Source organism: Lynx rufus, unplaced genomic scaffold, assembly GCF_022079265.1.
Source record: "Lynx rufus isolate CCGP_SWC_20201006 ecotype Redwood Valley unplaced genomic scaffold, mLynRuf1.p SCAF_8, whole genome shotgun sequence".
NCBI lineage: Eukaryota > Metazoa > Chordata > Mammalia > Carnivora > Felidae > Lynx > Lynx rufus.
Genome location: NW_025814896.1, coordinates 119,172,959 through 119,190,408, shown reverse-complemented (window position 1 = coordinate 119,190,408; position 17,450 = coordinate 119,172,959). Strand labels below are relative to the sequence as shown.

The 17,450-nt window shown below is 49.0% G+C and overlaps 2 protein-coding genes across 9 annotated transcripts; one reads left to right on the top strand and one right to left on the bottom strand.

The window, feature by feature from the left end:
* Window positions 1-1,339: 1,339 nt before the first annotated feature.
* Window positions 1,340-13,185, bottom strand: SLC5A6 (solute carrier family 5 member 6). Of its 6 annotated transcripts, none has more exons than XM_047068235.1 (18): window positions 13,057-13,185; window positions 11,949-12,015; window positions 9,559-9,642; window positions 8,240-8,911; window positions 7,824-7,889; window positions 7,437-7,488; window positions 6,993-7,060; window positions 6,520-6,674; window positions 5,958-6,098; window positions 5,623-5,752; window positions 4,968-5,056; window positions 4,427-4,539; window positions 4,014-4,081; window positions 3,514-3,600; window positions 3,185-3,366; window positions 2,866-2,969; window positions 2,498-2,616; window positions 1,340-2,149 (listed from the first exon to the last, which is right to left on the bottom strand). In XM_047068235.1, the coding sequence occupies exons 4-18, from the start codon at window positions 8,630-8,632 to the stop codon at window positions 1,997-1,999; spliced, it is 1,920 nt and encodes a 639-aa protein (XP_046924191.1). In that variant the 5' UTR covers window positions 8,633-8,911; window positions 9,559-9,642; window positions 11,949-12,015; window positions 13,057-13,185; the 3' UTR covers window positions 1,340-1,996. The 6 variants fall into 6 exon arrangements, with proteins under 6 accessions (XP_046924191.1, XP_046924190.1, XP_046924193.1 ...); XM_047068234.1 differs by lacking the exon at window positions 13,057-13,185 and adding an exon at window positions 12,197-12,562; XM_047068237.1 differs by lacking the exons at window positions 9,559-9,642; window positions 13,057-13,185 and adding an exon at window positions 12,197-12,562.
* On the top strand, window positions 12,653-17,434 carry ATRAID (all-trans retinoic acid induced differentiation factor). 3 transcript variants are annotated; one of them, XM_047068241.1, is made up of 7 exons: window positions 12,653-12,889; window positions 13,582-13,703; window positions 15,892-15,963; window positions 16,175-16,246; window positions 16,347-16,468; window positions 16,769-16,866; window positions 17,089-17,434. In XM_047068241.1, the coding sequence occupies exons 1-7, from the start codon at window positions 12,791-12,793 to the stop codon at window positions 17,191-17,193; spliced, it is 690 nt and encodes a 229-aa protein (XP_046924197.1). In that variant the 5' UTR covers window positions 12,653-12,790; the 3' UTR covers window positions 17,194-17,434. The 3 variants fall into 3 exon arrangements, with proteins under 3 accessions (XP_046924197.1, XP_046924198.1, XP_046924195.1); XM_047068242.1 differs by lacking the exon at window positions 12,653-12,889 and adding an exon at window positions 12,978-13,061; XM_047068239.1 differs by lacking the exon at window positions 12,653-12,889 and adding an exon at window positions 13,348-13,368.
* Window positions 17,435-17,450: the final 16 nt, after the last annotated feature.

Here is a 17,450-nt window from a genome sequence, read left to right as displayed (position 1 = left end):
TTGTTCTGTTATGGACTTTGAATTATTTACACGGAGTACCAAATGTTTTAACCCTCTCCCCTTAAATGTCATAATCCTTGAAACCTTTGAATCCTGTGGTTTTTCCTCTTTTCTCTGCTAACATGCAAGGGTTTTGGACTGAGGCAACTTTGAAATAATGGTGGCACCTGGTGCAGGGTCCTGAGGTGGCATAGTCATTTTCTTGGATGCAAAATGGCGGTCAACTTTAACGCCCTTGCATGTAGGTGATGGATAAACATGTTGAAAATGAACAAAGCACAGCATGGTTAGATCTAGAACTCTGATAGCTTGGTGCGTGGGGGTAGTCAGCCAGGAGCAGCACCCCCTTTGCCCCCAGGTAGAGGGGCTATCAAGAAGGCAGACCTCAGGGCAGTCAACTTGGCATTTCCTGAAACTGTCCACAGATCTGCCTGAGGGGCCTGGAGAGCTTATGCAGAGTTACTTCTGTGCAGTTGGACAAGGCCAGGCCAACCGAGGGCCTAGGGTACATGGGCTTGAGCTGTGCTCTTCACAAGAGTCCAGCTCCAATGTTCTATTTTTATTATATATTTTTTTAAGTTTATTTATTTTGAGAGAAAGAGCACAAGCAGGTGAGGGGCAGAGAGGAGAGACAACCTCAAGCAGGCTTAACACCACCCAGCAAGTAGCAGCATTCTCCCAACAGCCTCCAAAGTGAAAATTTGAGCAGCGGTGATTGTACCAGTCAAGGACAACATGGGTGGGACAGGAGACGGACTGAGCTGCAGGGAACGAACAGCAGCAGAGGGAGTGTGCATCTTCCACCCAGATAAGCACAATGCTGCTCCCTGAAGACATGACAGCCAGTCTGTGCAGGGGTAAAAGGGGCTCTATCACTGCCATGGACGGGCATGGGGTGAACCAGAGCAGCTGTGAACAAATAGTGCAGGAACCCCGATTCTAGGCCCATTAAGCTTTTATTTCCTAGGAACAAAGATATGTGGGAAAGAAACTCCAAAAGGAAACGAGTACAAACAACAAAATGACACTAGGGTGGTGTGCCAGGTGGGTGGCACACTCCACAGTGGACCTGGTCATGCCCTGGTTTCTTGGATCTACATCTGTCCCGTCCCCAAGTGCCCATTACATAGGTGGAGGGTGCGGGCAGCAAGGTAGAAAGCTTCCCAACTTTATGCAAAGGAGATGAATGTACCGATCCTTTTTGTTTTCTTTTTAATCTTTTTTAAAATGTTGTTTGTTTGTTTTTTTTGAGAGAGAAATTGAAAGCATGAGCAGGGGAGAGACACAGGATCCAAAGCACAATCCACGTTGACAGCAGTGAGCCCATGTGGGGCTCAAACTCATGAACCGCGAGATCATGACCTGAGCCAAAGCCAAGACGCTCAACTGACTGAGCCACCGAGGCACCCCGTACCGGTCTGTTCTGAGAGGACTCTTGGGGACAACTAACCCTCTGCCTCAAGAATGGAGGTAGACAGGTAAGAATGAGAGGAGCCTCAGTGTCACGGACAACCTGAAAGTAGTCACGGGCTCTCTGTGGCTGACAGAAACTATGCTCAAAATAGGACTGCAAGAGAAGTGACAGCTGGCCAAGGCAGCTTTGTATTTAACGGTAAACATGGCCAACCTTGTCAAATCAGGCCCCAGAACAGTGATAACCAGCACTGCAGTTTCTATTCACTTCAAAGGATCCTGACGATGATTAATCAGAAGCCATTACCCACTCCCCAGAGGATTTGCTTCTATACCCTTTGCTAGCAAAATCCTGTCCAATGCAAGCCCGGTCTTCTAGAGAATAGACTGTCAAGGGACAAGTAAAAACCCTGTCCTGCCCTCACACTTCCCATGTTATGATGGCTTCTACTGCAGCCCAAACATCTAAGAACAAGGTCCTTTGGTGGGCTAGGTAATCTAGTCCTTGATTGTCTCTGCATTATGCATCACATAACTCATCACTATACTACAGGCTGCCTCCGGGACTGGGACCGAGCTCAGATCACAGTGAGGTCTCCTGCAGGATGAAGGTGGGGCTGCTCCCCTGGTGGGCTGAACCTTCCTCAGGCACGGCCATGGCCTCCTTGTCTCTGCTATTCTTCAACATCCCATTACTCATCTTTTCTGGAAACGCAGGGGTATCCACCGAGAGATCCTGGAGAACACACAGACCAAAGGGAATGAGACACTGCTTTGATCCTTGCTGGAAGGGAGATCAGCAAGGGGCAGCGGGAGAGAAAGGGAGAAGCAAAGCACACGGTGAGCAGGGAGGCAGGAGAAAGGAAAGGCCAGCATGTTGGGCACCTCTCCGGGCTGAGACCCTTCTGTCCACCAAGCCAGCACTCCCCCATGGGTAGAAGCCGGGGGGTTGCTGGGGGACGGTCCAGGTTCAGGCAAACAATCAGGTTTGCTGGGGAGAAAGGAAAGGGATGGAAGGAAACCTAGAAGGTCTGGTAATAATCTGGAGAGGTAAGGGAGGGTATAATCTGGGCAACATAACTGCTACCTGGCTGTAGCTTTTGCAGTGAAATCGCTTCTGACAAGACAGGGGCAGGAGATCAACAAGTCTTGAAAACACCGGGGAAATGGTCCGAGGGTTCAGGGTCCGGCCCCTCATTCCCCCTGAAGGCAAAGGCAAAGGCACTTCTGAGTCTCCTACTCAGTAACCAGTGCACACCCAACAAGCCATCTGTTCTTGGGGCTCTGAGTTCTCAGCCCCTGACAACCTCCCAGAGCTCAGCCAAGAAGTCTGACTGTTAGACACCCAGGAGCCCAGAGGGCAGGGTCCGTTCTACCCCAGAGTCCAGATTCCCTGATTAGCCTCCCTCAGCCTGTCTTGCTTCTCTGTGCCCCCATCCCACATGCCCTCACCAGTGAGCCAACTGACAATCAGGCCCACCACAATGACTGTGGTGGAGTTGTGAGCGCTGTACCATAAATACGACAAGGAGTAGAACCGTTGCAGTCCTGTAGGCCTGGGGAGAACAGGAATAAGGATAGTTAGCAATTTACTGACAGGGCATTCCTCAGGGACCTGGTTCTACCCACCTACACTGTCCTAGGGTCTTGGGACCCAACTCTCAACACTGCCCTGAGGACTCTGGTGGTCCATCCCTTAGCAAGGCCCCTGGGAAACCCCTCAAAAATGAGCTATTCTCCCCAAGTAGAAAGTGAGTGAACCCCAACTCACCTGGAGCGAGTGGTTGAGGGCATCAGTGTGGTCATGGCAACGGTGGTCAGGTTACTAGGCAGGGAAAAGCTGGATATATTAGAGGGAGAAGGTGCCACGCCAAAGGCCATCTTGGTCACTATGCTCCCAATGCCAATCCAGAAGGCCATGACAAGTCCAGCCAATAGGCCCACAATGGCACCCTGCCCAGAGACACAGCACATTCTCCAGTTATGATGCCAGCCCTAATAAACCTTCACACCAGTTCCCAGAACTCACGGGGAGAGCCTTGCCAAGCCATTCCCCAGGCCCACCCCTGTAAACGACTGTGGAGCCAGACGGTCACTCACAGGAGGGTTGGCACAAGGAAAGAACATCCCAAGACAGAAGAGTCCGAGCAGCGGCCCCCCAACCATGCCAAAGATGCTGAGTGCTGCCTGCGGAGGATAGGGTTGAAGAAAAAAATAACAGAGAATATTCAGGCTCAGAGACCCCCCAGCCTCACCAATGTAGAGTACAGCCACCCGTCAATGGCTCAGCGCCCCCCTTGTCAGATCTGTGTCTTCTACGTGAAAATGTTAGAATGCAGGATTCCAGAAGGCATATGGGTAAGGAAATGTGCTGTGGGTTCTCCTCTGAGGCTAAAATAATCCCCAGATGTCTGAGCCAACAAGGACCTGGGAATGACTCTGGAGAAGGCTACTCACAGCTAAAGGTGGTCCATCAAAGACGAATTTTTGACACCCATCCCTATACCATTCCCTTCACATCAGTGGTATTCCTCAACTTCCCATCTCAATCACCTCCTTATCTCCCTTAACAATTGCTTTCTTTTCTGCACAGTCCTTACCTGCAGCACAGGTCCCATCTGAGAAGAAATATAGGCCATTCCCAGACAAAGTAGCCCATAGCCAAACGCTGGGGGAAAAAAAGGGAGAAAACACGCAGAGGTGAGTAAATAGAACTAAAAGAAGAAAAAGCAGAGGAAAGCTCCTTCCCCAAACCGCTACCTCTGTGTCCCTGGAAACAGGGCATATTACCTCCTGCCCCAGCTCCAGGTCCCTCCCACCCGGTCCTCACGCTTATGGGACTCAGAGACCTTCCCAGGAAATGCCCTGAGATAATAAACAAGGTTGTGTGCTTCATGTGGCAAGCGCCAAGCCAAGGCTAAAGCCGGTGACGTCAAGCAGACTGATTGATGACAGTGCTTCAGGTGTGTCTTAGAAAGAATACAACTGAAAAGATGAGGAAGCATAATCCCACCGAGGATTCTGGAAAGCATGATGGCCTGGACTTCAGAGAACTGAGGGAACCAGGGTCGGATCAGATCTTCCATCGTAACAGTTGCCAATGAATTAAAAGCAGAGGATATGGTGCTGAAAGAAGGAAGAAAAAGATGAGCTGTGTTGACTCTGGGAGCTGAGAGGCAAAACCACCAGGGGCCCTACTAAGGGAGTAGCACTCTAAAGGCAGGAGAAAACATATGCAGCCAGAAGCCATCCTCACAGTTGGCAGCCGAGGAAGAGGCCTGGAAGGCAAGGACACCTGTCCTTTTCTGAGTGGGGTACAGGTTTTGATCAAGTAGAATCAATTCCTGGTGTCGTAAAAAGAAGAATCCTTCACCAAAAGGGGGGCATCTCCTGGAAGATGATATGCTCTCTCCTACACAGATAAGCTGTCCCTCATCATCCACAGATAAAAGGGCACATTGAGAAACTCAGAGAGATCCCCTCCTCCACCTGTCACCTTGTGTCAAGCAGGGATCAGCTGCACCAAGCCTGAGGAAAATGGTCAAAGAAGGTACCTGAGGGAACCACTGAAGAGGCAGGCAACAAAGAGCCCAGGCAGGCCCGGCAGGCCTTTCAGGAGATCCATCACAAAATACAGGACGAACTGCAGGCAGAGCAGAAGTGCATAGCTCTCTTGAGAGAGGAGCCCTTCCCCAGGGCAAGACACGTGAGAAGCCCCCTACATGTGCCCCTGCCAGCCTACAGAAACCCGGTGATTAAGAAGGGCGCTAAGCACTGAAGGTGACCCACAGGAAGTAGAAAAAAACGGGCTCTGGAGACAGAACACAGTTCGCACCCCAGCCATGCCCAATTAGCAGTGTGACGAGCATGTGGGCCACCCTGATGACTTTTTTCCATTCTATAAAATGAGGCTGTTGTGGGGATTAGACGAGACCGGGTACGTGACAGCTCCTAGCAAAGCGCATCACACGGTGCATAGTGGTGAGCCAATAAAGGTAGGTCCCCACCCCAGCAGGGTGAGCACTGTGATTAGGTGATACTGGGAACTGGGACCCTCATGTGCCAGATTGTAGAATCCCACAGTGAAAAGCCACTTACATCCATTTCCTACCCAGGGTGGGAGTCCTTTCTGCAGCCAACCAGACACTCCTCTTGGGGGCCTAGGTTGGCCCTCATGGGCACAGAAGAGTGCCAGGGAGGCCTTCTCACCTGGTCAGGGGCTGCTTGAGCCTGCTGGGTGCTCATGGGATACTTCTGGTAATAGGCAAACATGACCAGGCCAATGAGACAGCTCATGCAGAGGACCACCTGCTGGCAAGGGAAGACTGCATAGCAGGAGCTGCAAGACACCAGTGCCAAGGAAACAGAGACTGTTAATAGACATCTTCAGGCATGTCCCCAAGTTCCAAAAGGCAAACCTGTATCCTGACCCCAATGGGTATGTTTGCGCTCTGGCATCATGCCCCCACCCAACTGCCCCGTAGAACAGGGTCCCACCATCTTCTCTAGCCCCTGCTCCCTGGTCTTCCTGTCCCTGCACTCACAGTATAGCAGCCTTCTCCGTGCGGGAACTGAGGTAGCGCTGCACCTGAGCCTGGTTCACCCCATACAAGGAGAGCATCATGAAGACACCCCCAAAAGCCAACGTCCAGAAAGTGTGCCGTACAAAAGGATCTGGATTCAGCCTGCAACAGATGCCAAATGGTCACTGTGGCATAGCTCCCAACAGTCTCAGCCTTCCTCGCACTCCTACAATGAGGGTCAGAGAAAAGCAGAGCACAGACGCTGCTGCAAGGGCCAAGGAGCTACCGAAGGCAAGAACTGGGTGGACACGAGAGACGGTGCAGCAAGATGGAGGAAGGGTTCTATCCCTCCAACCCACAGCCTCATTCCAAGTACCAAAAACATCCTGCCCCTCCTTACCCTCCAGCCAGATTCCTGTGATCACCCTCAATCTCTGCAGTGCCAGCTTCCCACCCATCTCAGTGATGCCACCTAAGGCTTACACAGCTTGTCCTCTGCTTACTGCAGCCCTGAGTTCAGGTTCTAGGATGGGCTCGGCTCAGAGGCACTACAGACCCCAGCCAGGGGAAGGGGTACACTTACTCAATCCCAGAGATGCGGCCATGCTGGGAAGCCACTTCCCATGCATTCCCCAAGCCGCCCACCCTGGTTGATCCCACAATGATAACCACCAGCTGCCCTAGGAACATGACCAGCGTCTGGAACACATCTGTCCAGATGACTGCCTTCAGACCACCCTGCAGGGAAAAGAAAGCATACCTAACACGGATGTCTTTAAAACCATCCACAAATTAAGACACCTGACCACCAGCAAGGGCACTATACCACCAGGGGCCTAATTCCCACCCCACCCCCTACCTTCAGTATGCCGTCCCCTCTCCTACGTCCCACTTCCCACCAAAGTCCTATCGCATCTCCTACGTATTATTTCATCCCACTCTAAAACTCCATCCCATCTTCCCACCTACATTTTTACCTCATCCCTTCTTTTTCTTCCCATCTCCCCTCCTTACTTGACCTCTTCCTCTCTCTCTTTTAAGATTCACCACACTTACCAAAGCAGTGTAGATAGTACAGACAATGCCTAGGGTCAGCACTGACAGCCACAGATCAAAGCCAGTCACTGCAAACAAGTAAAAACCACAATTCTGTCTCTAGAAGAGGGTTTCCCAGAGACTAGAAAAAAACCCAGTAAGACATGAAACGTGCAGTCATCAAGGATGTAATAAATCATTCACTATAATCGAAAAAAATGTTCGAACCCCACCAAAAGGTACTGATTAACCAATTCAGACGAGACATGGTAATGTCTGATTAGCTTTCAAGTGAGGCGAACCAAGGTGCTTCCACCTCCGGCAGAGACAAGCCAAGGGCCCATGCAGTGAAATAACTCCCCGGCCAAGGTCAGATTCTTTTCTGCACACTCTCCTCTACCTGCCCCTCCCAAAGGTGTTTTCCCAGCCTGCTGTGGCTGACAGCCAGGGGCTGTGACTCCTCACCTGCATTGAGGGCCAACGATGGTGCATAGAGCACAACCCCCATGTAGATCACCTGTCAGGTATGGAAAAGAGAATGTGAGGGGGAGGGGAAATGAGGGTGGGTACGGAAAGGAGAAAAGATGGACCTCAGCTCCTAATGGCCTCCCTTCATCTAGGCTCACTTTCCTTTCCCTTCTTCCAAATTTTAGCTTGCTGCCACCATACTGACTGTGCTGGAACCAGAAGGAATAGGAAACAGGATGCCTCTGGTGGCTTCAGGGACACTGACACCTTGCAGGACCTTTAATCCTGCCTGAGAGCAGAGGAAGCTCAGAGTGCTTCAGAATGCCTGAGTTTGGGTCCCCCTACCAAATCCCAGGCTCAAATTCTATCTTCATTTCCACTTACCATCTGAAAGATGAAGGTCACGGTCCCACAAATCCGCACAGCCTTATTGAAGCGGAGCTCCAGATACTAGATAGAAATATGCAGATATAGATATATAATTGTAGACATCTTTATACATTTAAAGGCATTCCTCCCCACTCTACCCCACAATTCACACACAGCATCCCTCAAGAAGTCCAGGAACATGAGGGAATATTCAACTCCTATCCACTCTGGGCCTCCATTCACAGTACCTTCCTTCTCTCCCCACTCCCACCTGACTTCACCCAGAAAGAACTTGGAAACACATGATGTGTCCCATCGCTCTAATTAGGCAGAAAAGGTCCAGGGGCCCAGATCCCTTGTATGTGCCCTCTTCCTCCTTTCCATCTCTGACCCTGGTGGTCCTATGTGCTCCTCCCTTCCTCTCTGCTCACCTCATAGGCACTGGTGAGATGCAGGCGGTAGAAGACAGGGATGAAGACGTGTGCAGGGATCACCAGCCCCAGGAAATAGCAGCAGCCCAGGAACCAATACTGGGTCCCAAATCGGTAGATCTCGGACGGCACACCCAGAATGGCCACAGCTGACTGGAAGGTGGCCAGCAGCGACAGAGCCACAGGAAGACAGCCCATTTTGCGGTCTGCCATGAGCAGCTGGCCAACAGTATGCTGGCCCCAGCCACGAAAGGCATGGTAGAGCCCAATGGCAAGGGAAAGAACCAGCAGCAGGGCAAACACCACATAGTCCACAAGGGAGAAGGCAGATGTGACCACGTCTGTGTCTGAGGCTGGAAGCAGGGGAGTAGAGGTGCTAACCCCCACACTCATCTTCACTGTGTCTGTGACCTACAGTCACTTGCTGCTCCTGGGCTCTGGGCTGCCACTCAGCTGGGCAACGGCAGGCAAGTGGCTACAACCTGGCTTCCGGCCACGATCTCACAGTCCTTCTCCTCCACCAAGTGACATTGTCCAAGGTGAGTTGCAAAGGAATCAGCTCCTAGTCAGGCCTATCTTGCCTTCATGCGCATCTGCCCTCAGGCCTGTGTATCCAACAACCATCAAACTTGGACCAGCCAGTTCTGTACAGCCCTTGGAGATCTGGAGGTCCTGGTATGGTTTGGTAGGGGAGGAAAGAAGCAACAGAGTGAGACAGCCAGGAGACAACTATTTGGCTAAGACCGTTTTGGGCAGACACAGCTGAGAAATATAAAAACTTTCTTAGGTCTCCACCCCAGTAACAAAAGAAAAATCAACTCGAGCCCACATTTCTTCTCAAAAAATTTCCCTGCCCCCACCTGCAGGCACAGACCCAGTCACTACAATGTACTAAGCCAGCAGACCCCAACCTGGCGCCACAGCCCAGCAGGGAAGAAGAAATGGAGACCGATAACAGCATGGCTTCCTCTATTTCCCCTAGCCTCAGCCCCCACCTCCCATATTCCTAGTGTCAGCTTCCTAACAGGACGCCTTCTTAGCCCTGATCCCTAGTTAGATTACCTTCATGGAAGCCCAAACTCCATTCCAGGCATCCCCAGGCCAACCACTTTGCTCTCTCCTGCCACCCACCTCCCAGCAACTCCCTGTAACACAACAGTCAATAGCAGATCTGGGAAGAGTGATAGAATTCAAAAGTGAGAGGGTAACATGCTGGAGCCAGGAGTTCAACTTATGATTATAGAAAAGCAGATCAGCCAGGGAGCTGGGGCAAGGGCAGCTGGGGAGAGTGCTCCTATCCTCCTGAGGTAGACACCTACCTAGAGAAGTAATCCTGTTCAGAGGCAGCACTGCCTGGAGAAGCTGTGTGTGTCTAGAGCTGGGCAGAAGCTGAGAGTCTGGCTCTGTAAGTGGTGGAGGTGAAATCGGGAATTAGGGGTGAAGTGAAGTTCAGCAGTTATTTGTTCTGGCCGCTTTAAGGAACCAATGTGATCCAAATGGCCCTATCACCCTATGGCCCCCAAACTCTAGCTCAGTCCTAGAGATTCCAGAATGGGGAACAGGGAGCTCACATTCAACAGCATTCCTAGCTGGATTAGGCTTTCGCTGTAAGTCACACTTGGCACTGTGTGCTAAAGGGAATTACAAAGAAGGAGCTGAGAGAAATGGGAAAGTTGCTTTTCTGACTCGTGCACAAAAAATACTAATCCTCAAGAATATAGCATTATCCTCAGAACAAGGACAAGATTATACACTTCAAAACTTAAAGGAATATTAAAAGATCACTATTACGACCCCTCGTTACCAACAAAGACACCGAGGCTCAGTGATTCAAGTGATCTTTCCAAAAACCACAGAGCTAATTATTGTCAGTCCAGATCAGAGCTCAAGTCTGGTGATTCCCATCCAGCCACTCTTCATTTATACCATAATGTCTTCAAAGAATATCTGTGAGATTCTCACTGATATGGAGAAAATACCACAGCATGTCAGATTTTTAGATAGCCTAAATGATGACAGGTAATGTTGTTTTCAGTATCTCTTTTTTACATTTTCTTAGTGAAGCATCTCACTTTTTGTAACCCAGCGGTATGCCGTGAACTTCAAAAACTCCAATAATGATAAATAAGGGAAAAAGTAACCATTACTCTCACTTTTAAAACACCATGCCTCAGTTTATGCACTTTACACAAACATTCTCTGATTCTCAAGGAAGCAGAGTTAGACAAGTTAAATAACTTGCCTAAGGTTACAGGGCACAATACAAAACAAAGGAGAAAGAGCGAGCACTAACTGCAGGTATGACAGGTGATTCACCTGGGGGGAGGGGGACATCCTTACTATTCCTAGAACCAGGGTAGGAGCAGAACATTAATTGCAGTCAGTCATTCGCAGAACAAAGTTTAGATTTAAACTAGTCTAGACACACATTAATATAACCTATGTCTTCTGTGCTTGCCCACTAGGAGAAAGATCAGCCTGGCTGTCTTATGGTTCTCCCACACTGTGTTCTTGGGCAGATGTTGCCTGGCTGGCAAGATACGGCCTTACACAGACCAAACCTGAACTCTGAACCTCGTGGACCCAACAAAGATAGGAAATCAGAGCCGGCAACTCTTGGATCACATGTTCTACGAGTCTCAAATGTTAGTTCCCAAAAAAGCGTTCCCACCAGGTCCCTCTGGTTTAACCTAAAGATTCCCTGTGGCTCCTCTTTGGCAAATTTGACTATGACAGAGGTGATGAAAAATACTAGGAGTAAGAGGGTGTCTGCTGTATGCAAATAAGAATGTGTAGCCTCTGTCTCCCTCTCTCTCTGTCCTGCTTGCTTTCTTCTCTCTCTCTCTCAAATAAGTAAACATTAAAAAAAAAAAAAAAAAAAAAGAACATGTAGGGTTAGTGACAAAGACAGAGCGGTTACAGAAAGGAAAAAAGTCTCGGTATAGACTAGAACACAGACTTACAGAACTGGTGACCCTCTACTTCTGGGGTAAATTGGTGGAGCTTCTTGATAGAATTCTATTAGCATGAGGTGCAGAGAACCTTCCCAGAAGGCTGAAGAGAGGCAGGCAAGACAGGTAAAACCTGACCCAGTGAAGTGTTCCTTAGACAGGATTCTGAGTCTAGGAACAGGAGAGTTAGTGGCTTTCCAAAAACTCTACACCATTGTAAAGCCCATGGACTCGCATCTGAGACAGTGGGAGCCAAAAGTAAGAGCTGAGTTGTGTCACTAAAACTGAAACACACAAGGCACAAATAGTGGACTGTGAGACCCCTTCTTAAAACTATAACACACACAGAAAGGGAAGAGAATCACTTACACCATCCTACACCCCCAACCCCTGCCTGCGCTGAACTGCCTGGACTCCTACAAAAGGCAAATGGGGCCACCGCAGGACCCACTGCCTTAAAAAGATTCCTTCAAAATCTGTCCTTGTGCCTAGAATTCCTCAAGGTCTGAAAGGGTTTAGTACCCTCATTAAAATGCTAATAACTACCAAAGCCTTAGAGAACGTGCCGCCAGCTGAAAGTAAATCCTTTTAGGAGAGTCCACGTGCCCGTGGATAAGTGCAAGGGAAGCCCGGGGGGCCACTCTACAGGAGTCAGCTTTGATGAGCTTTTGCCTGGCCCTCAGCAAAGGCACCACGCAGTCCCTTCGGGCGCGGGGCTCCCCAGGGCCACCCTCGGGGAGCGTTCGCCTTTCCCTTACCTCCGTGGCTCAGCCAGGGCTAAGAGAGTCCAGTCGTTTTTCTCGTGATCAGCATCAGCCCGTTTTTCTGGGAAGGGAAAGGAGATAAGGCAGCGAAGCGCGTGTCCCGCCCCTTCCTCCTCACCAAGCTCCGACAGCCACGCGGTCTCCTGACTGAGGTGACGGGGCCAGGGTGCCCAGGGCGTCCCCAGGCACATCTCCTCCCGCCGGGGTTTGCCCTTCACTTTTCGCTCTTCCATCACCCTTACCCTCTTTATTTGCTGGCTTCCCGCCTTCCCTCCACACGTGAGGTGGCTTAACCACTAGCACCACGAGGCTCGCAACTCAGATCTTCCCGCGCCTCCACGAGGGGGGCCGACTCGCCCCGCCCCTCCCTGCCTCGGCGCCACTCTCGGTAGCCTTTGGGCACTGGCCCCCTGGCGCCGGCCCGCCCCATTTGCCGGGTCTCCACGGTTGAGTGCGGCGGCGGTGGCAAAGCCTGGCCTGCCACCTGCCGGCTGAGTGACAGCGGGGCCCGCCCCCTGGCCGCCTCGCGTGGCGCCGCCATGTTTACTGAGGGCGGCGGGAGCTGCAAGTCGCTGCGGTGACGCGACCTCGGCATCCGGAAGCGAGGAACGCGGAGCTGAGACAGCGGCGGCTGGGAGGCCTTCGCTAACGGGGGAAAGGAGAGGGGGTTGGCCAGTCCTCTCTAACGGGGACTGGGACGCACTGAAAAGAGCTCTGACCTCCTCAACCCGCAGCAATCCCCCAGCCCGCTTCGGGCCGACTGGGCCACACCCGCGGAGGGCGGAGCCACACGCGCAAATCTCGCGAGGCGCTGAGAAGGACAAAGGGAGCGAAAAATGGCTCCTCGCGGGCCGGGTAGTCCTTCGAACCTGGTGCCTTGGGCAGCTGCCGTGCTCCTTGTTGTGGGCGCGAAAAGGGCCCTGGCGCTACCCGAGGTACAGAAACAAGTTAGAGGTCGGACTGCAGCATAGTTCCTGGGCAGCCTTGTTTCGCGCTCGCCCGCCCTGGTCTCTCGGCTCTCCCCAGCCCGCCGGTGGCGACGATTTCGTCCCTGAGGCTTCCCTCGCTGTAGCCCCGCCGGCTCCCGCTCCCGTGTACTCACGCTGCGTAGGTCCCCCAGTGACCTCGCCTTGCTGACGTGGACCTTTAAAATTTGATCTCCTTGCTCTTTTGAATAATTGTAAATTGTTCTTCTACCGACGAGTCCTCTGACTGTACTTCACCCTCGTCACGCGCGAATGCCGTATATCGTGCCCTGGCAGGACTGTACTTTCTGTAATGCTTGATGACTTCTTTGTATACCTGCAGTGCTTTTATACCTGGCCAAACCGGGTCTGTCAGATTGAGAAGTCACTGGATAGGGCATAATAAATATTGTCGAATGGTGATCCTCGAAGACGAGGGCCTGTCCTGGGTGAGCTCTGGTACAGAAAGTCTCTAGTGTGCTGATTTGGCTCCTGGCTCTAGGCGAAGAAATGCATCTCCTAGTCAAACTTGACAGAAAGATAGGAGACCTACCTGCCCATTGTTAAAGGAATTTTGAAGAGTGTACTGGTAGTTAACTTTTGACCCCTGCTTGTTCTTGGTTTTTCTTTCTGGAATCCTAATCGTTTTCTCTCCTCTGCAGATATGCATCCAGTGTCCAGGGAGTGTGCGAAATTTGTCAGAAGTGGCGCTTTATTGTAAGCAGACACCGGAGCTAATGCTGCAGGCCCGCTGCTGCCTGAATCAGAAGGGCACCATCCTGGGGTGAGAGAAGACAACCCTGGATACTGGAAGAGTTCTGGAACTGGATTCTTAAAGGCTTACCTGATTGGCTATTGGGATAAATATTGGTGCATATTTTGGAGTCATCCAAGCCATGATTCTCACACTTTAAAAAAAAAATTTTTTTAAGTTTATTTTGAGAGAGAGACAGAGAGTGAGCCAGGGAGGGGCAGAGAGAAGAGAGAATACCAAGCAGGCTCCACAGTGCATGGGGCTCGAACTCATGAACCGTGTGATTCTCATGCTTTTAAATGTTAGTAGCATTTTTAGCTAAACAACCCTGTTATTCTTCTATGCAGTTGAAACTGCATAGAAGTCATAATTTTTACCCACTTAAAAAAAAAAAAGGCTTTTATGGCTTTCTTTTAAAAGAAGCTTTGTTCTCTTGTTTGTTTTCAACTCTGGATTATTCACTGTGTGTCTCCATGAAATGACTCCCTTAGCCTCCAAGGCACGATGCTAACAGAATTTTCTTCCCTTCCAATTAATTCAAGTTTGTCTTTGAGGCAAATTCCTCTTTCATCCCTTACGAACATTAGTCTCTGTGTTTACTCCCTTTACGCTTTTGAGGCTCCACCTATTCTCATGACTTAAGCTATAACCACCACGCAGGTGTCTCTCAAAACTAGATCTCTTTTAGTATCCTTGGCCTTCTCTCCAAGCTGTACACATGGGCACCTCTAGCTTTCTATTAAGCATTTCCTTTTGAGAGCACCCTCACTTCAAAATCATAAATGTCATCTGTCTTCCATTCTCTTTCTCCTCTAATTACCTAAATACTTCCTTATAGGAAACTATCTGAAAACCATTTTTTCCCCATTATCCCTCCATTTTTAAAATTTAATTGTCTGTTGCCCTCAGGATAAAGTTCAAACCATAAACCACCACAGATTGGTTTCAATCCACCTTCCCAACATTTTTTCCCAATTATTTGTCCACTAAAATCCTTCACAAGGGTCTGGCTTCAGCCAGACTTGCCTACTTACAAAAGCATTCCACTTTTGTTTTCTTTGTTCAGGCCTCTCTCCTTACCTGAAATGTCCTTCCTCCACCAAATTAAAACATATTCATCCTTTAATTCCAGCATCTTCTGTGAATGCTCTCTACTACCAAATACCAGGGTAATATCTCATTTTTTTACTTCCTCTAATCCTTAGTGTTTGTACCACTTAAAGTTATTTATATACTTTCCTGTGATTTCTTTCATATCATACTTTAATGTTTATATTGCTTTTAAATTTTTGGTTATGGTCTTCCTCTGCTACGTTGTAAGCCACTTGAAAGCTAAGATACTGAGGGTTTTCTTTTATTCTCCCAAGTTTTGCAGTTAGTAGGTACTCAATAAATATTTGAAAAATAAAGGAACTAGCAATAGATAGTGAAGAAAAAAATAATGTGACATGGTCCTTAACATCCAGTAATTTATCTCCAATCTATGGTAGAAATGCATTTGGAGGGGCACCTGGGTGCTCAGTAAGTTAAGCATCTGACTTCAGCTCAGGTCATGATCTCACTGTTAGTGGGTTCAAGCCCTGCACTGGGCTCTGTGCTAACAGCTCAGAGCCTGGAGTCTGCTCCAGATTCTGTGTCTCCTGCTCTCTCTGCCCCTACCCTACTTGCACTCTCTCTCTCTTTCTCTCTCAAAAATAAATAAACACTTAAAATTAAAGAAAAGAAAATGCACTTGGAAAAGACTTTCATTTATGTGACTTGCATTTTTTTTCCCATTTGAAGGCCCTTTGTGAATCTGAGAATCATAATACAACGTGAGATTCACTAACCTAGACAAGAAACAAATTTCTTCCAATGCATGCACAGATGCATAGGTATACCGATGAGAACAGCACCGTCCAATAAAACTTTCTGCTATGATGGAACTGGTCCATATCTGTACTTTCCAATACAGTAGTCACTGATCACAAGGGGAGTGGTTACTGAATACTTGAAATGTAGCTAGTGCAAATGAGAAACTGAATTTTTTTCACTTAACTTAAATAGCTACATGTAACTAATGGTGACAATGGGACAGTGCAGATTAAAACATATATCACAGCATCTAGTGTGTGGCCCTGAACACAGCCGTGTTCACTTAATATTAGCTGTAAAAAGGGTTGTATTAGTTTACCATGAATGAAGAAGAGAGACATAATTGTACTGATTATTTCCTCAGGCTGGATCTCCAGAACTGTTCTCTGAAGGACCCTGGTCCAAACTTTCCTCAGGCACAGACTGCTGTCATCATGTAAGTGGTTGGTTATCCTCCCTCCAAAGGGCCAGTATGGTGAAAGGGTGATGGGAAAAGTCTTTAAGGATGAACTTCTAAAAAGATGTTTGAATATTAATGTCAAACGTGGGCAACTCAGAATAAGAACTGGATTGCCAGTCCAGGAAGATGTGTAAATGGAAGCAGAGTGTTTTCCTAGAGCACAGTGCTAACAACGTATGCTTTGCAGAGACCTGCAAGCAAACCCCCTCAAGGATGACTTGGCCAACATTTTCCGTGGCTTTACCCAGCTCCAGACTCTGTGAGTAAGGGTACAGGGTGTGGGAGAGAACCAAAAAGGGACAGTGCTGTGAGCGCAGCAATTTGGGGCTGTGTGTTATGACTGCCTGCGTTGTGTTCAGGATACTGCCACAAGATGTCAGCTGTCCTGGAGGTATTAATGCCTGGAATACTGTCACCTTTTATATGAACAACCAAACCTGTCAAGGACAAAGGAACCTTTGCAACAGCACGGGGGACCAAGGTATGTTGTCTCACTTCCATCCTTCTAGGAACTGCCTTTCTTCACGTCTACTCCCCATTTTAGGTCCAACTGTAAAGTTGCGTACGTGCCTCTTGTTCAAGTTTCTGAAGCTCTAACACCTTGAAAGGAAAGGCCATAAGATGCATTTTATTATTGTTGTTGTGTTCTGTTTATCTGAAATCTTCTTTCTTCTACTTTGACCTAGAAATAATTGAGAGAATGAATCTAAGTTGAAGCAGATATTCGAGAAATCTACATGATGAGATCCAGTGATTTTCTCTGTTTCTCTCTGGCTCCCAGAAATGTGTCCTGAGAATGGATCCTGTGTACCTGATGGTCCAGGTCTCTTGCAATGTGTCTGTGCTGACGGCTTCCATGGCTACAAGTGTATGCGCCAGGTGAGGAATTAGGCCTTCTTATTAGGAATAGGAGAAATGCATAAGGAAGAACCTCTTTGAAAGAAGAGCCATAAGACCAGAACTGATGCAAATCATCTAGAGAAGGAAACTCTAAGAGAATTGCCCTGGGTAAGGGGATTGGTATACTAGGAAAGAAATAGCTGTTAGGATGTAGTCCTTGATGAAACGCTGTATGAAGTTTTTTTGGTCTGTCATTCACAGGGCTCCTTCTCACTGCTTATGTTCTTCGGTATTCTGGGATCCACCACATTATCCGTCTCCATTCTGCTTTGGGGGACCCAACGCCGAAAAGCCAAGGCTTCATGAACTGCATAGGTCTTCCTACTGACTTAAAGATTATCTTGATCTGCCTTAGCCCAGCCAGGGAGATTTTCTACCTAGACAGGCATGGTGGCCAGCAGATCCTCCTCAAGGATGAAGCCGCCATTTGGCAGGAAGATGGGAAGTTGCATAGCTTTGGGGTGTTGTGGACACTGCAGTCCAGGAGTGGACAAGGACCGGTGCCCCATTTGTGCTTGACTATAATAAACATCTTTACTTGTCGTTCTTTTTTTGTTTTTTTA